At 40.2% G+C, this 17500-nt stretch overlaps 2 protein-coding genes across 3 annotated transcripts in view; one reads left to right on the top strand and one right to left on the bottom strand.

Annotated features, from left to right (window-relative positions):
- Positions 1–17500, top strand: part of LOC133622357 (gamma-aminobutyric acid receptor subunit beta-3-like) — a 235090-nt gene that overhangs the window by 29568 nt on the left and 188022 nt on the right. The window lies entirely within an intron of this gene.
- LOC133622358 (gamma-aminobutyric acid receptor subunit alpha-5-like) overlaps positions 1–17500 on the bottom strand; it is an 87561-nt gene that overhangs the window by 43786 nt on the left and 26275 nt on the right. Inside the window, exon 7 of the mRNA XM_061985002.1 lies at positions 1998–2080. Within this exon, the coding sequence (XP_061840986.1) occupies positions 1998–2080 (83 nt within the window). The remainder of the gene's footprint in view (positions 1–1997; positions 2081–17500) is intronic.

The raw sequence follows: 17500 nt of genomic DNA, 5'->3' as shown, positions 1-17500 counted from the left end.
GTGTACTTGTGCTGTACTTATAGTGTACTTGTGAAGTTTTATTTTGTTTGATGATTGTATATTTATTCATGATTTTATTTGTCTTCTTGTAAATTGTATAAATCTGGAGAGCGCTTTGAATTGCCTTGCGTACGAAGTGTGTTCCATAAATAAACTTGCCTTGCCTTTGATAATTTTTAATTTCAAGGGGTCATATGATTTTTCTTTACATTTAAAACACTTCTTTGTGGTCTACATAACTTATATTGGTGGTTCTTTGGTCATCTTGCATAGATAATTTTTTACAGACCATCTTAGTGACTTATAGGGATCCCAAATACACAAAAACTGTTAAGAAAAGTTGGTTTTGCAATAATCGGACCCCTTTAAAACGGTAATGCTAACTGCCAGGGGTTTCACTGCAATTTATCGTTATTACCGTTAATCGTTACATCCATCACTGGTAATAATGATGAAATTCCTGATGGTATGGTATTTTTTGATCATCATAAAACCGTGATTAATACTGCTTGTTTCCTAGAGAAACAGCTCACACGCTAATTGCTAGTTAGCTTAGTTAGCTATGTAACCTGAATACGAGAAACGTTAATGAGCGTTCACCAATACCGTGGTATTAATAACCGTGATGTGAAATTTTCTAAAACCTACGAAAATTTGCATTCCTAACTTGTAGGAACAATTGATGTATTGTATTTTTCGGACGATAAGTCGCAGTTTTTTTTCATAGTTTAGTGCGACTTATATATGTTTTTTTCCTTCTTTATTATGCATTTTCGGCAGGTGCGCCTTATACTCCGGTGCGACTTATACTATGAAAAATATGGTATATCGTACTTGTTACGATATACATGCTGCACATGTACCAACGATCTCCAGTGGTACGACAACTTAAAAATGTCTTGAAATAAAAACTGTCTCTCGGCTAATTGTGTTGCTTTAAATTGAGAACAAAAAATATACAGTAATTACACACATCCCCACCATTAGTTAGCATAACACATGCTGTAGTGAATCGCGTAAGATTCGCACAAAATATCGCTTACTCGCTAGCATTAGCTTATAGCTAGAGATCGACACAACTTTGCATGGGAAGAAAGAAAGTGAGCGATGATATTCATTGAATTAAAGAAACAAACCATCAAAAACATGACCGAGAGTGTAGCTAGCTAACTTGGCGAAGCACAATGCTGAAGCAGGATGAAGCTGACGCCAGCCAATAATTTTAAAGTATTATTGTGGAGGGAGGTGTAGTCAGCGCTGCCTGTAGGAGCAAAATACACCGCCGCTGTCCAGGGTGCTGAGGAAGAGCACCATCAGGCAGGGGCGGGGCATGTGCTGACGGCAAGACACAGCTGGCAGGTTATTAGATTTCACAGGTGGTACGTGTTAACCTAATCATCTGTTGTCTTTAACAGCAAGCGGCCGGGAGCAGAGGGGGAGAGAGGATACGGACGTAACTGAAAAGTCATGTTCTGGGAGAGAAATCTGTTGTTGGAAGAAAACATTATCATTAAAACCTTGTTTAACCTGCACGCTTGGCTGTTGTGCCATTTCTTCAGTGGAACTGCAAGGAAGCGACCCCCACAATTATCTAAACAGCAGACGTTTATCCATGAAAATATGGAAAAGCTGCTGATGGTGTGTTTGACTAGGAATTTATCTCGCCAAGGTAACAGCTGTACATTATCATTAAATTGCTTCATAAAGCGACGTTAGTTGTCTGTAGTACATTCTATAATACTGTTTACATGGAATATATCTCAACTAAATGTTAGTTTTTCTTTTTTTTACATGTTAAAAATGTGCTGTTTTGTTGTTTTGTTTTGGATTTTAACTAATTTCAATCAGGCGACGTTGATTTGAGATGCAAGTGTTTTGAGTTAAGAGCTCCGTGAGAGAATCAGTTAGGCTCGTAAATTGGAGGTGCGACTGTACTTCAGTACATTTGGTGCTGCTTTGTTTTGGTAACTGGAATCAAACATGGCGTCTTTACTCACAGCTGCCAAACTTGAGGGGACAGGCGTGGGAATCCATGGGGAAATCCTCCAGTTGCATGGGGCACTCGGCTGATATCGTCAATCTGTAAAAACGAGTGGAACAATGAGGGGGAAATGTCAACATACTGTATAATTTAATAAATAACATAGATAAAATCACTACATTAGGGGTGTCCAAAGTGCGGCCCAAGGGCCATTTGCGACCCATTGCTAAAGTTTTGTTAGCCCGCCACAGATTGTTGAAATAAAAAATAAAGAGTAAAAATGTAAGAAAAAAAATAGCAAAGTTGGAGTGATGAATAGAGAATCCATACGAGTAGAATTGCTATGGACGGCTAGAAGAACAGCACTCCGGTTTAATAAAAATAAAAAAATAAACTACCGTAAAATGAAAAGACACTGCAGCACCTGCAGTGAGCGAATTTGTCCAGAAGATGGCATCGTAGCACGAACAATAAAACACTCTTGTTTTTTATCAAATTATTTTTATTAATGCCGTCAGCGAACAAAAATCCATTAACTAGCGTCTTATAGGCTGCAGGGTTCAAAGAGTAGGAAAAAGTAATTTACGGCATGGGATGAGAAAAACTTGAAATTGTCATACTAATAACTAATAATCAGATGTTTTGCCACCTGTAACACAACGTTTTATTGTTCAATATGCACAACATCTGTTTTTAGCATTTTTTATACATTTATTATATATATAATATTTATTTTGCAACATATATAATGTTTTAAATGTGTTTAAAAGTTGCCACGTAATGATTACTTCTTTGGTTACGCCTTCACATACACTATATTGCCAAAAGTATTTGGCCACCCATCCAAATGATGAGAATCAGGTGTCCTAATCCCTTGGCCCGGCCACAGGTGTATAAAATCAAGCACTTAGGCATGGAGACTGTTTCTACAAACATTTGTGAAAGAATGGGCCGCTCTCAGGAGCTCAGTGGTTTCCAGCGTGGAACTGTCATAGGATTTCCTCACTCCTAAATATTCTAAAGTCAACTGTCAGCTTTATTATAAGAAAATGGAAGAGTTTGGGAACAACAGCAACTCAGCCACGACGTGGTAGGCCACGTAAACTGACAGAGAGGGGTCAGCAGAGGAATTATGGTGTGGGGTTGTTTTTCAGGAGTTGCGCTTGGCCCCTTAGTTCCAGTGAAAGGAACTTTGAATGCTCGAGGATACCAAAACATTTTGGACAATTCCATGCTCCCAACCTTGTGGGAACAGTTTGGAGCAGGCCCCTTCCTCTTCCAACATGACTGTGCATTAGTGCACAAAGCAAGGTCCATAAAGACATGGATGACAAAGTCTGGTGTGGATGAACTTGACTGGCCTGCACGGAGTCCTGACCTGAACCCAATAAAACACCTTTGGGATGAATTAGAACGGAGACTGAGAGCCAGGCCTTCTCGACCAACATCAGTGTGTGACCTCACCAATGCGCTTTTGGAAGAATGGTGGAAAATTCCTATAAACACACTCCGCAACCTTGTGGACAGCCTTGCAAGAAGAGTTGAAGCTGTAATAGCTGCAAAAGGTGGACCGACATCATATTGAACCCTATGGGTTAGGAATGGTATGGCACTTCAAGTTCATATGTGAGTCAAGGCAGGTGGCCAAATACTTTTGGCAATATAGTGTATGAACTAAGTGTTTTTCAAACTGTGCTACTACTAGTGGTACGCGGGCTTTATCTAGTGGTACACCAAAGAATCAATTAAATATTCTAACCCAGTGTTACTGATCAAACTGTGTGTAATGTCACACTGGCTAAAAATTCATATATACTTGTTAAATAAAACCTCAGCGCTGTTTTTAATGAATATATAGGCCTACTACGCTACCGTATTTTAATGTCGGTCATTATGGTGGTACTTGGAGAGCCGAGTGTTTTCTGAGGTGGTGAAAAAAGCTTGAGAACCACTAAACTAAGCATCTTTTGCCTCGTTATTTGGTCGTGTTAGAGCTTCTGAGTTGCTATTAGATATTTCTCAGTGCAATGTCAGGGAACAGTGTAATAAATCAAACATGCATGATAAATATTTGTTCTTGCTTATGGACCATGCAAAGAGTCCTCTGGGTTCTCCGAAGAAAACGAGCAGAAATCCAGCGGTATAATGATGCAAGTTCAGTGAACTTTATCTATTAAGTGGTGCAGAAAGCTCTACCTTAACGTTATTCAAAGGAATCTATTTTTTCCCCCGAGCTTTTTTTTTTTTTAAACTCTGATCATAATGACGACTCCGTGACCAAAAGATGCGGCGGAATTCTCTCGGGACGCGTTTTTTTTTTCTATGATCCGACGCTTCCCGCGCTCGCAAGGCAGCAGGAGTCCTCCCAATTACACAAGTCAAGTGAAGAAACAGCACTGGATAAGAGACCACCTCTGGTGCCTGCAGAGCTTGTGTTCCACACTGCTGCAGTATTAGCCAATTGCATTATTGTGGCAGTCTCGCACAGCTGAAGAAGAGGAGCGAGAGAAAATGATGCATCGTAGAAAATTATACAAGATAACATGGCTGTCGGCTATACTACCACGTGCTTAGTACCATAGGCACAGATCTACATTTCTGCCAGTGGGTGCTCGGTGTGTGTGTATTAGTGTTGTCCCGATACCAATATTTTGGTACCGCTACCAAAAGTATTTCGGTACTTTTCTAAATAAAGGGGACCACCAAAAATTGCATTATTGGCTTTATTTTAACAGAAAAATCTTAGGGTACATTAAACATATGTTTCTTATTGCAAGTTTGTCCTTACACTGTAAAAAAAAAGAAAGTTGAGAGAACGCAAATTTTCAAGGCAACATGATGCAACAAGATTTTTGCGTTTTCTCAACTTTTGACTACTGCTGGCCAGACACTGTTTTGGTACACTGTAAAAAAATAATTATAGTTTTCAAGTTAGTCAGACTCAGAAATAAGGTTTCACTATGTTTAACTACCAGTGTATATAAAATAGTGAACATACAAGACAACTTGTCTTTTAGTAGTAAGTAAACAAACAAAGGCTCCTAATTAGTCTGCTGACATATGCAGTAACATATTGTGTCATTTATCATTCTATTATTTTTATCAAAATTATTAAGGACAAGTGGTAGAAAATGAATTGGTAACACTTTTGTATGGGGACCATATTCTAATAATAAGCAACTAATTAATGGTGAATATGTTCCCCATACTAAAGTGTTACCGACTTAATTTAGAGTTATTTGGACACTAGGGGAACATATAAGGGTTAGGGTTAGGGTTACTAATAAGCAATAATTCTGAGGTTATTGAGGGAAGACTCTTGGTTAATGGATTACTGGTTGTATAATAAGGCCACACAGAATAAGGCATTAATAAGTACTTAATAATGACTAATTAAGAGCCAATACCGGTTAATAAGCAACTAATAAATGGTGAATATGTTCCCCTTACTAAAGTGTTACCAATGAATTATTAATCTACATGTAGTGTTAATATTAGCTTATTTTCTGTTTCAACATGTTCTATCTACACTGTTAAAATGTAATAATCACTTATTCTTCTGTTGTTTGATATTTTACATTAGTTTTGGATGATACCACACATTTAGGTATCAATCCGATACCAAGTCGTGACAGGATCATACATTGGTCATATTCAAAGTCCTCATGTGTCCAGGGACATATTTCCTGAGTTTATAAACATAATATACATTTAAAAAAAATGAAAGAAAATGTTGTAATGTTAAAAAATATCGATGTAATCATAGTAGTATCGACTAGATACACTCTTGTACGTGGTCTCATTAGAGTGGATGTTAGGTGTAGATCCACCAATGGCGCTTGTTTATATTGTAGCGTCCCGGAAGAGTTGGTGCTGCAGGGAATTCTGGGAATTTGTTCTGTTGTGCTTACGTTGTGTTGCGTTGCAAATATTCTTCCAAAATGCGTTCGTCATTGTTGTTTAGTGTGGTTTCACAATATGGCACATATTTATGACAGTGTTGGCATTGTTCATACGGCCACCCTCAGTGTGACGTGTATGGCTGTTGAGTAACTATGCGCGTCATTCACTCGCGTGCTTTGTGTTCTAAGTCAAGATGGTTGTGCCAAAGCTAGGCTTTGTTAATTATAGAATATATGATATGTGACTATTTTATTATGTAAAATGGGACAATTTTGCCACAAAATTAACAACAACATGATTGAGTTTATTAAATTATTTTAAAGTTTGAAAATTGCCATCAATCCCACGTGGGTGCTCGGCATTGTCGCCTATGCTTAGTACTTGTGTGACTTCGCTCTTTGAATAACAGAAGCAAGATTTTTTTAGGACCTGCATGCATGCTGTATATGAAACATTAATTCAGAGAAGTACGGAAGTTTCTATTGGAGCAAAACTGTTTGCAGATGCCTATCGTAATCTAATTTGTGTGTCTGTATCTCAATCTTGTGTGTAGGGCTGGACGATTATTAAAAATAATAATCACGATTCTTTTGATATTGTAATCACGATTAATTACATGATTATTCGTTAACTTGAAAATGAGTTTAGTGTAGTTTATTAAGGATCCTCTTAATAAAGAGACTATTCTTCCTGTGGTCCAGGCAAAAAACATCACACAATCACAAAACAAAAGATTACAAAGCAGTACAACAAGATCAATAACAACATTTTGTAATACAAAAAAAGCAACAACACAAAAACAATAACTTGGAGTTTACATAATAATGTTCATACCAAAGATAAAAATCAGCAATATAAAAATAGATATATATATTTTTTGAAAAAACAAAACAAAGAACCAATGGCCTACAATATACACATTAGTGTACCAAAAACAAACAATATTCTAAGTGACGAAAAAGTACCATAATGAATAAAATATGACATAAAGTAAATACAAAATCAAGATAATATCAATATAAAAACAATAAACAGAAACAAGAATGAATTTAAGCAAAAAATAATTGAAAAGAAGATAAATGAACTAGTCATGACATTAGGTACAATCTAGAATAATCTCTTTCCGCAATACTTCTCCTCGCAGTCTATTTATTGTACCACCAATACTCAACTTTAAATACAATGCTAAAAAAAACCTGGATATAAATTAGTAATGATTAAACCACAACAAGGATATTAATACAAATATGAGCAATAACTGTCACGGTGCCTTATGTTGCGTTTGTTATGTGTTCTCCTGTGTTCAGTGTTAGTTCCTGTCCTGCGCTCTTATTTTGGTGGCACTTCCTGTTGTGTTGGTATTTTTTCGTAACCGCTTTACGCCTGCCTTCGAGCACTTTTCCCCTCACCTGTTTTCTGTTTGTGATTAGCACCATGAGCTTGCGACGCCATTGGTTCGTCGGGACATTATTCCCTATTCTCTGTTCACGGGTGACGATAAGACGATCCTTTTCATGCTGCGCTCAAGTACGCTTGTACTTTGTGGACGCCGTCTGCTCCACATTTCCCAGTAAGTGTTTTTGCTGCCTTCCAGCATTTTGGTTTGTTTATTTCGTAAATTATGCGGCGGCAGCGGACAGGTACTGACAGGCCAAGCGGTGTGCGGCTTCAGCGGTTGCGGAGGCAAAAACTCGGACATGGGAGGAGTTCGGGGAAGCCATGGAAAACGACTTCCGGATGGCTTCGAAGCGATTCTGGACCACCATCCGCCGCCTCAGGACGGGGAAGCAGTGCACTATCAACAACGTGTATGGTGAGGATGGTGTTCTGCTGACCTCGACTGCGGATGTTGTGGATCGGTGGAGAGAATACTTCGAAGACCTCCTCAATCCTACCAGCACGTCTTCCTATGAGGAAGCAGGGCATGGGGAATCTGTGGTGGGCTCTTCTATTTCTGGGGCTGAGGTTGCCGAGGTAGTTAAAAAGTTCCTCGGTGGCAAGGCCCCGGGGGTGGATGAGATCCGCCCGGAGTTCCTTAGGGCTCTGGATGTTGTGGGGCTGTCTTGGTTGACAAGACTCTGCAACATCGCGTGGACATCGGGGGCGGTACCTCTGGATTGGCAGACCGGGGTGGTGGTTCCTCTCTTTAAGAAGGGGAACCGGAGGGTGTGTTCTAACTATCGTGGGATCACACTCCTCAGCCTTCCCGGTAAGGTCTATTCAGGTGTACTGGAGAGGAGGCTACGCCGGATAGTCGAACCTCGGATTCAGGAGGAACAGTGTGGTTTTCGTCCTGGTCGTGGAACTGTGGACCAGCTCTATACTCTCGGCAGGGTCCTTGAGGGTGCATGGGAGTTTGCCCAACCAGTCTACATGTGCTTTGTGGACTTGGAGAAGGCATTTGACCGCGTCCCTCGGGAAGTCCTGTGGGGAGTGTTCAGAGAGTATGGGGTATCGGACTGTCTGATTTTGGCGGTCCGCTCCCTGTATGATCAGTGTCAGAGCTTGGTCCGCATTGCCGGCAGTAAGTCGGACACGTTTCCAGTGAGGGTTGGACTCCGCCAAGGCTACCCTTTGTCACCGATTCTGTTCATAACTTTTATGGACAGAATTTCTAGGCGCAGTCAAGGCGTTGAGGGGATCCGGTTTGGTGGCTGTAGGATTAGGTCTCTGCTTTTTGCAGATGATGTGGTCCTGATGGCTTCATCTGGCCAGGATCTTCAGCTCTCGCTGGATCGGTTCGCAGCCGAGTGTGAAGCGACTGGGATGAGAATCAGCACCTCCAAGTCCGAGTCCATGGTTCTCGCCCGGAAAAGGGTGGAGTGCCATCTCCGGGTTGGGGAGGAGATGAGTGGAGTGGAGGAGTTCAAGTACCTCGGAGTCTTGTTCACGAGTGAGGGAAGAGTGGATCGTGAGATCGACAGGCGGATCGGTGCGGCATCTTCAGTAATGCGGACGCTGTATCGATCCGTTGTGGTGAAGAAGGAGCTGAGCCGGAAGGCAAAGCTCTCAATTTACCGGTCGATCTACGTACCCATCCTCACCTATGGTCATGAGCTTTGGGTTATGACCGAAAGGACAAGATCACGGGTACAAGCGGCCAAAATGTGTTTCCTCCGCCGGGTGGCGGGGCTCTCCCTTAGAGATAGGGTGAGAAGCTCTGTCATCCGGGGGGAGCTCAAAGTAAAGCCGCTGCTCCTCCACATCGAGAGGAGCCAGATGAGGTGGTTCGGGCATCTGGTCAGGATGCCACCCTATCGCCTCCCTCGGGAGGTGTTTAGGGCACGTCCGACCGGTAGGAGGCCACGGGGAAGACCCAGGACATGTTGGGAAGACTATGTCTCCCGGCTGGCCTGGGAACGCCTCGGGATCCCCCGGGAAGAGCTGGCCGAAGTGGCTGGGGAGAGGGAAGTCTGGGCTTCCCTGCTTAGGCTGCTGCCCCCGCGACCCGACCTCGGATAAGCGGAAGAAGATGGATGGATGGATGGATATTTCGTAGTCTGACCGTTCAGAGCACTACCTTGCTACTCTCGCTTTTTGTTTTGTCTGTTTAATTAATAAATACCCATTTTACTGCACGCTGCTACCTCATTTGTCTGCATCTTTAAAATTAATACAAACTCCGGCGTCTTCCACAACGCGTCGCTTGTCAACGCTTGACAAAAAACAACACATTTAAATAACAATAGCAATATCAAAAACAATAACATTCAGTTTTTCCAGTTTTTTTTAATTCACTTTTTTACCTTTTGCACTTATTTTACCACCATCTCAGCAGGCAAAAGACATTTGTTGATTTTACATACACGTCCTTTAAAACTGACTTTGAAACAACATTGCAAAATAGTTGTATTTAATTGAGACCATGTTAGAACCACGTTGTTGGTTGGGAAATGACCAAAATTCAATGGTCAAATCAACGTCAGAATCCAACATTGATTAAACATTGTCAAAAAGCATGTTGTTTCAACGTTATGTTTGTGTTGCTCAACCTCAGGACCTAATTCAACAAGTTCTCAACGTTGTTTTAATACTTTGTGCCTGCTGGTATTGAGTGTGTACTTTTTATCTAAAATAAAACTGTATAAAATGTTTGTTGATTAAATTTCCTCACATTTATTGGTGCAATACATCTTTGGACCATTTTGACCTTTATTTTAGGTTCAAAGCATAATAATTGTGTAAATGTATCAATAAGTGCTTTAAAGGCCTACTGAAACCCACTACTACCGACCACGCAGTCTGATAGTTTATATATCAATGATGAAATCTTAACATTGCAACACATGCCAATACGGCCGGGTTAGCTTACTAAAGTGCAATTTTAAATTTCGCGCGAAATATCCTGCTGAAAACGTCTCGGTATGATGACGTCAGCGCGTGACGTCACGGATTGTAGAGGACATTTTGGGACAGCATGGTGGCCAGCTATTAAGTTTTCATCGCAAAATTCCACAGTATTCTGGACATCTGTGTTGGTGAATCTTTTGCAATTTATTCAATGAACAATGGAGACAGCAAAGAAGAAAGCTGTAGGTGGGAAGCGGTGTATTGCGGCCGACTTCAGCAACACAAACACGGCCGGTGTTTCATTGTTTACATTGCCGAAAGATGACAGTCAAGCTTTACCATTGGCCTGTGGAGAACTGGGACAACAGAGACTCTTACCAGGAGGACTTTGAGTTGGATACGCAGACACGGTACCGTGAGTACGCATGCAGCTGCGGCTTCCAAACATTTGATCGCTTGCCCGTACGTGCGTGCCGCTATGTGCATGTCACGTATGTAACTTTGGGGACTTTGGGAAAATATATGTGCTGTATGAACTTTGGGGAGGTGAACGGTACTTTGGGCTGTGGGATTGAGTGTGTTGTGCGGGTGTTTGAGTTGTATTGGCGGGTTATATGGACGGGAGGGGGGAGGTGTTTGTTATTTAGAATTTATTTGTGGCATATTAAATATAAGCCTGGTTGTGTTGTGGCTAATAGAGTATATATATGTCTTGTGTTTATTTACTGTTTTAGTCATTCCCAGCTGAATATCAGGTCCCACCCGCCTCTCACAGCATCTGCCCTATCTGAATCGCTCCCACTGCCCTCTAGTCCTTCACTCTCACTTTCCTCATCCACAAATCTTTCATCCTCGCTCAAATTAATGGGGAAATCGTCGCTTTCTTGGTCCGAATCGCTCTCGCTGCTGGTGGCCATAATTGTAAACAATGTGCAGATGTGAGGAGCTCCACAACCTGTGACGTCACGCTACTCGTCTGCTACTTCCGGTACAGGAAAGGCTTTTTTATCAGCGACCAAAAGTTGCGAACTTTATCGTCGATGTTCTCTACTAAATCCTTTCAGCAAAAATATGGCGATATCGCAAAATGATCAAGTATGACATATAGAATGGACCTGCTATCCCCGTTTGAATAAGAAAATCGCATTTCAGGAGGCCTTTAAGTACATTATGCTTGTGCAAGGTACTTTTTTGAAACTTTTACTTTGATAGCGCAGTCAGATCGGATGTGGTACACCACACTTTTATTTTGAAGTGAGGAAGTGTGCTCTGCTGGTGTTCTCAGCTTGACGAGTAAAGAGGTGACTTAAGGGTGTTAAAAAAAAAAAGAAAAGAGCGAGCCTCTCAAGTTGCGACTGCTGTTTGTACGTTGATGTTACATCGATGATGTCGTTCACAACAACACAAGCAGATGAGATGTGTTGTGGATGTATGGATTGGTGCTGTTAGCTTTAGCTTCGTAGTTTAGCCGCTGTTTCAAGTGACCGTCTTGACGTTGTTTAGTTCGGGGATACATGAGCGCTACCGGACACATTATTTTCCCACATAAATTTCTCTTCTCTTCACAATGACAACATTTCACTTCCCCATAATTATTGATTGATTAGGCTTACTACAAATAAAAAGTAGCAGCCTTTGTGGCATCCCAAACTTCTCGTAGACTTTTCTTTTTTCGATTATATTTTCATAATCGTGAAAAGCCATAATGAAATCGAAATGAAAATTTGATCAATTGTCCAGCCCTATCTGTGTGTGTAATCAGATCCGCGTGTGCATGTTTTAATTTGTGTGTCCGTGTGTGTAAAAATACAAATTTGTCTGTCCGTATTTACATACATCTGTGTAAACATTGGGTGGGTCTGCGTATTCAGATTTGTGTGAAGCAGGAATCTTGATTCAATTATTTTTTGGTCTGCAACCTCACCTTTCCTTTCCCTATACTCACCACTAGTCGGCGCCTTGCACCCGCTCATGTTATTCTGTGTTGAAGCAAACAACAATGGACTTTTGATCTCTTGCTATAAGTCTAAGTTCATGATTTTCGCAGTAACCTAGTTGTCAGAAGTATTTTTGTCTTCTTCAAATAAGTTGTCAGTAATGTTAGGTGTGAACAAGTCAGGTTTTCACTGAGAGTCTAATAGGGGTGTCAAAAAGAAAACTTTTTTTTCTGAATGAATCATGATTTTAGAATAGAATAGAATAGAATAGAATAAAATATATCTTTATTGTCATTGTACATTGTACAACGAAATTGTAAGCAAAACTAATTTAGTGCAAATTCATAATAACACATAAAAACATAAGAACATAGATGAATAGATACAAATACAAACCCCGTTTCCATATGAGTTGGGAAATTGTGTTAGATGCAAATATAAACGGAATACAATGATTTGCAAATCATTTTCAACACATATTCAGTTGAATATGCTACAAAGACAAGATATTTGATGTTCAAACTGATAAACATTTTTTTTTTGCAAATAATCATTAACTTTAGAATTTGATGCCAGCAACACGTGACAAAGAAGTTGGGAAAGGTGGCAATACATACTGATAAAGTTGAGGAATGCTCATCAAACACTTATTTGGAACTTCCCACAGGTGAACAGGCAAATTGGGAACAGGTGGGTGCCATGATTGGGTATAAAAGTAGATTCCATGAAATGCTCAGTCATTCACAAACAAGGATGGGGCGAGGGTCACTACTTTGTCAACAAATGCGTGAGCAAATTGTTGAACAGTTTAAGAAAAACCTTTCTCAAGCAGCTATTGCGAGGAATTTAGGGATTTCACCAGAGAATTTAGGGATTTCACCAGAGAATCTGGAGAAATCACTGCACGTAAGCAGCTAAGCCCGTGACCTTTGGTCCCTTAGGCTGTACTGCATCAACAAGCGACATCAGTGTGTAAAGGATATCACCACATGGGCTCAGGAACACTTCAGAAACCCACTGTCAGTAACCACGGTTGGTCGCTACATCTGTAAGTGCAAGTTAAAACTCTCCTATGCAAGGCGAAAACCGTTTATCAACAACACCCAGAAACGCCGTCAGCTTTGCTGGGCCTGAGCTCATCAAAGATGGACTGATATAAAGTGGAAAAGTGTTCTGTGGTCTGACGAGTCCACATTTCAAATTGTTTTTGGAAACTGTGGACGTCATGTCCTCCGGACCAAAGAGGAAAAGAACCATCCGGATTGTTATAGGCGCAAAGTTGAAAAGCCAGCATCTGTGATGGTATGGGGGTGCATTAGTGCCCAAGACATGGGTAACTTACACATCTGTGAAGGCGCCATTAATGCTGAAAGGTACATACAGGTTTTGGAGCAACATATGTTGCCATCCAAGCAACGTTACCATGGATGCCCGTCCTTATTTCAGCAAGACAATGCCAAGCCACGTGTTACATCAACGTGGCTTCATAGTAAAAGAGTGCGGGTACTAGACTGGCCTGCCTGTAGTCCAGACCTGTCTCCCATTGAAAATGTGTGGCGCATTATGAAGCCTAAAATACCACAACGGAGACCCCCGGACTGTTGAACAACTTAAGCTGTACATCAAGCAAGAATGGGAAATAATTCCACCTGAGAAGCTAATGAGTTTGCACAGTATAAAAATTAACCTGAAATTTTTAAATGAAAGAAACAGCTGTTCTAAATGTGTCCACTGGATGTCGCAATAGCAATTATTTGTATCTTTGTAGATGATGCTACATGTGTACAAAGTAAACCACAGGATGTTATAGTACATCAGTCGAGGAAAATAATCAAACTACATAAATAACATACTGTAATTTGATTTTGATATAATTTTTTTATGTCCATTGAAAATCAACACCAATGACTGATGAACATTATCACATAATTTATTCAGAAAATATAAATAACGACAAATAAATTATTAACCACAACATGTAGGTGTAAAAAAACAACAACATTATGATTTGTACATTTTCAGAATGTGCTTGTTCTATTTTTAAACAAAGAAAATAATCTGAAGTTGTCTTTATTTTTAGGTTATCGTGCCGTGATTTTACTACTCCGGCCCACATTGGAATAGTATTTTCTCCATGTGGCCCTCCATCTAAAATGACTTTGACACCCCTGATGTAGATGATCATATCTGCTGTACAGATTTACTTTAGAAAAAAAAAGAAAAAAAGTGTGGGATACTTCTCTTGTTGCCTTATTTGTATTTGATTTTATTGAATATTTGGGTTGAATTTTATTAAACAAAACCAGTTTTCTTTTGAGTAATATAGAAATGTATCAGTGCTGTCATCTATTTTATGGCGGAATGTAGTTCATCGTAGAACTTGTACCGAATGTTATTAAAAAAGTATTGATTTTGAATCGGGAATTGTTTTGAATCAAGAATCAATTCTGAATTGAATCGTTACTCCCAAGAATTGAATCGAATCATGTGGTGCTCAAAGAGTCACAGCTCTAGTCTAAGGTGGTTGACTGCAACACAGAGGGAAGTACACAGGTATCAAATTTTATATCACAAATGTGCAGACTGTAGTCGCTGGTGGTTGTGTGAGTTTGTGTGTCACGGAAATAAAATCAGAGGCACTTTCGGCTAAGCTCTGCTGGTAATGACAAGCCTTGGAACAAACGATTAAAAAAAAGCATCCTAGTGCTGCTTAATTTTCACTCAGGATTGGATTGTGACGTCATTCTTTAGTGCTGACGCACACGCAGACAAACACCACAGGTGCAAAATAAGGACTTCACGATACATACTTCAGTCACGATACGGCACAATGTTGCGATATATTTGTCATGATCTCACAAAACAGTTATCATTAGTTTCTTGTAGTTTTGTCCCAAAAACAATTATATCGATACTTTTCGGTACTTTTCTAAATAAAGGGGACCACAAAAAATGCCATGAATACATGTGTCAAGATGACAAGCAGGTATTTTTGTATTTATTTTTACGAAAAACTGTAATACATAGTATACTATTTGTAGAATCTGCAGATAATATTAAAGTTTGAAAGATATGCCATTGCATGCAGTACATTTTTTCCCCTGTGAAAATAAAAAGGACAAATACATTTATGAAGAAAGATGAAGTATATTATTGATGCACGGTATTTCTTGGCTTCCGAGGGCCACATCATTTTATATGGCCCCTTGAGTTTGACTCCTAAGTTCTACATAGTTCACTGATAAGTGTAAAATGCAAATTAAAATACAAGTTATAGTTGAGGGACAAAAATAGGGACTTACTAATAACTGACGAAAAATAGATTTACATGCAATTCTGTTGTGGTAATAAAAATAAACAAAATTAATAATGAAAATGTTCCTTAATTAAACTGTAAATAAAATGAAAGTGCAAAAGAAAATACAGCTTCAACACTTTAGTCATACTTTTTGTGCTTAAGAAACTTCTCTGCGACTAAACTCCAGACTTCTTCTGTTTGTTTAGGATTGTCATTACTGCCACATGTGGTGGTAAAGTGTATTACAAGTGAGTACCGCTGCATCACATACGGATTACAGCTGCGAAACTGATATTTTCCGGCGGCCCAACAGTGGGAAAGAAACACTGGTTTAGCCTTAGCTTGTGGCAAACTGTCAAAGCTGTATTCTATGGAATATAATTATATTCTACGAACTATCTTTTTACTATCACTGTAATAATAATACGGAAAAAAGTGTGTTCCTTGATAGCTCAATACGAAACGCGTACTTTTGTCTCTAAATATGGGCCCGTTTTTCAAGGGACGGTTGGCAACCCTACACACACAAATAATGCAATATAGAGCTGAGTATTGGCAAGGACTTCACAATATAATATATATCACCGTACTTTAGATACTTAAGATAAAATACAATATTGCAATATATTAGTCATGATCTCACAAGACAGGTATCATTTGTTTCTTGTAGGGTTGTACGGTATACCGGTACTAATGAATTAAAAACGGTACGATACTGCTTCTGAAAATTACCGGTCGGTATTTATTAATTTTTTTTCGATGTGACATTTCTGGTAAAACGAGCACAGGCACATGTTAGGCGACGCACACAGAAACAGCGTAGAAATAGAAAAGGGAGAATGGACGCATTTTGGCTTAAAAACTAACGATAAAGTTGAAGCCATAACACTGAAGTTCCGCTCTGCAAGAAGTGCTTCTCTCTTGCTCTTGTTAGCCGTTAGCGAACTAGCGGCTACCGTCCAGCCGCGGTCGGTAGTGTTTTGGCTACTTCTAAATCACTAATACTCGCCTCCACGGCGACAAATAAACAATGTTTCTTAGAAATATCATCCCTGCAGGACGAGGAATAGCTGAACATGTTTCGCCACACACTGTGATACAATAGCTAACCGCTAACTGCAAGCCAGCACTCCTGAATGTAAACAAATGCCATGGGTGGGTCTGCACAGACATCGACTGTAACGATACCAAGTAAGTACATTTTATTTATAAAGCACTTTTCACAGATAAAATAAAGCGCTGTACAAAACATAGGTAAAGTAAAACAACAATTCAATTTAAGGGCCTACTGAAATGCGATTTTCTTATTTAAACGGGGATAGCAGGTCCATTCTATGTGTCATACTTGATCATTTCGCGATATTGCCATACTTTTGCTGAAAGGATTTAGTAGAGAACATCGACGATAATGTTCGCAACTTTTCGCTGATAAAAAAGCCTTGCCTGTACCGGAAGTAGCAGACGATATGCGCGTGACGTCACCGGTTGTGGAGCTCCTCACATCTGCACATTGTTTACAATCATGGCCACCAGCAGCGAGAGCGATTCGGACCGAGAAAGCGACAATTTCCCCATTAATTTGAGCGAGGATGAAAGATTTGTGGATGAGGAAAGTGAGAGTGAAGGACTAGAGGGCAGTGGGAGCGATTCAGATAGGGAAGATGCTGTGAGAGGCGGGTAAATAAACACAAGACATATATATACTCTATTAGCCACAACACAACCAGGCTTATATTTAATATGCCACAAATTAATCCCGCATAACAAACACATCCCCCATCCCGTCCATATAACCCGCCAATACAACTCAAACACCTGCACAACACACTCAATCCCACAGCCCAAAGTACCGTTCACCTCCCCAAAGTTCATACAGCACATATATTTCCCCAAAGTCCCCAAAGTTACGTATGTGACATGCACATAGCGGCACGCACGTACGGGCAAGCGATCAAATGTTTGGAAGCCGCAGCTGCGTCCTCACGGTACCGCGTCTGCGTATCCAACTCAAAGTCCTCCTGGTAAGATTCTCTGTTGTCCCAGTTCTCCATAGGCCAATGGTAAAGATTGACTGTCATCTTTCGGGAATGT

Source organism: Nerophis lumbriciformis, linkage group LG23, assembly GCF_033978685.3.
Source record: "Nerophis lumbriciformis linkage group LG23, RoL_Nlum_v2.1, whole genome shotgun sequence".
NCBI classification, from domain to species: Eukaryota; Metazoa; Chordata; class Actinopteri; order Syngnathiformes; family Syngnathidae; genus Nerophis; species Nerophis lumbriciformis.
This window is presented reverse-complemented; position numbering and strand designations above follow the sequence as displayed.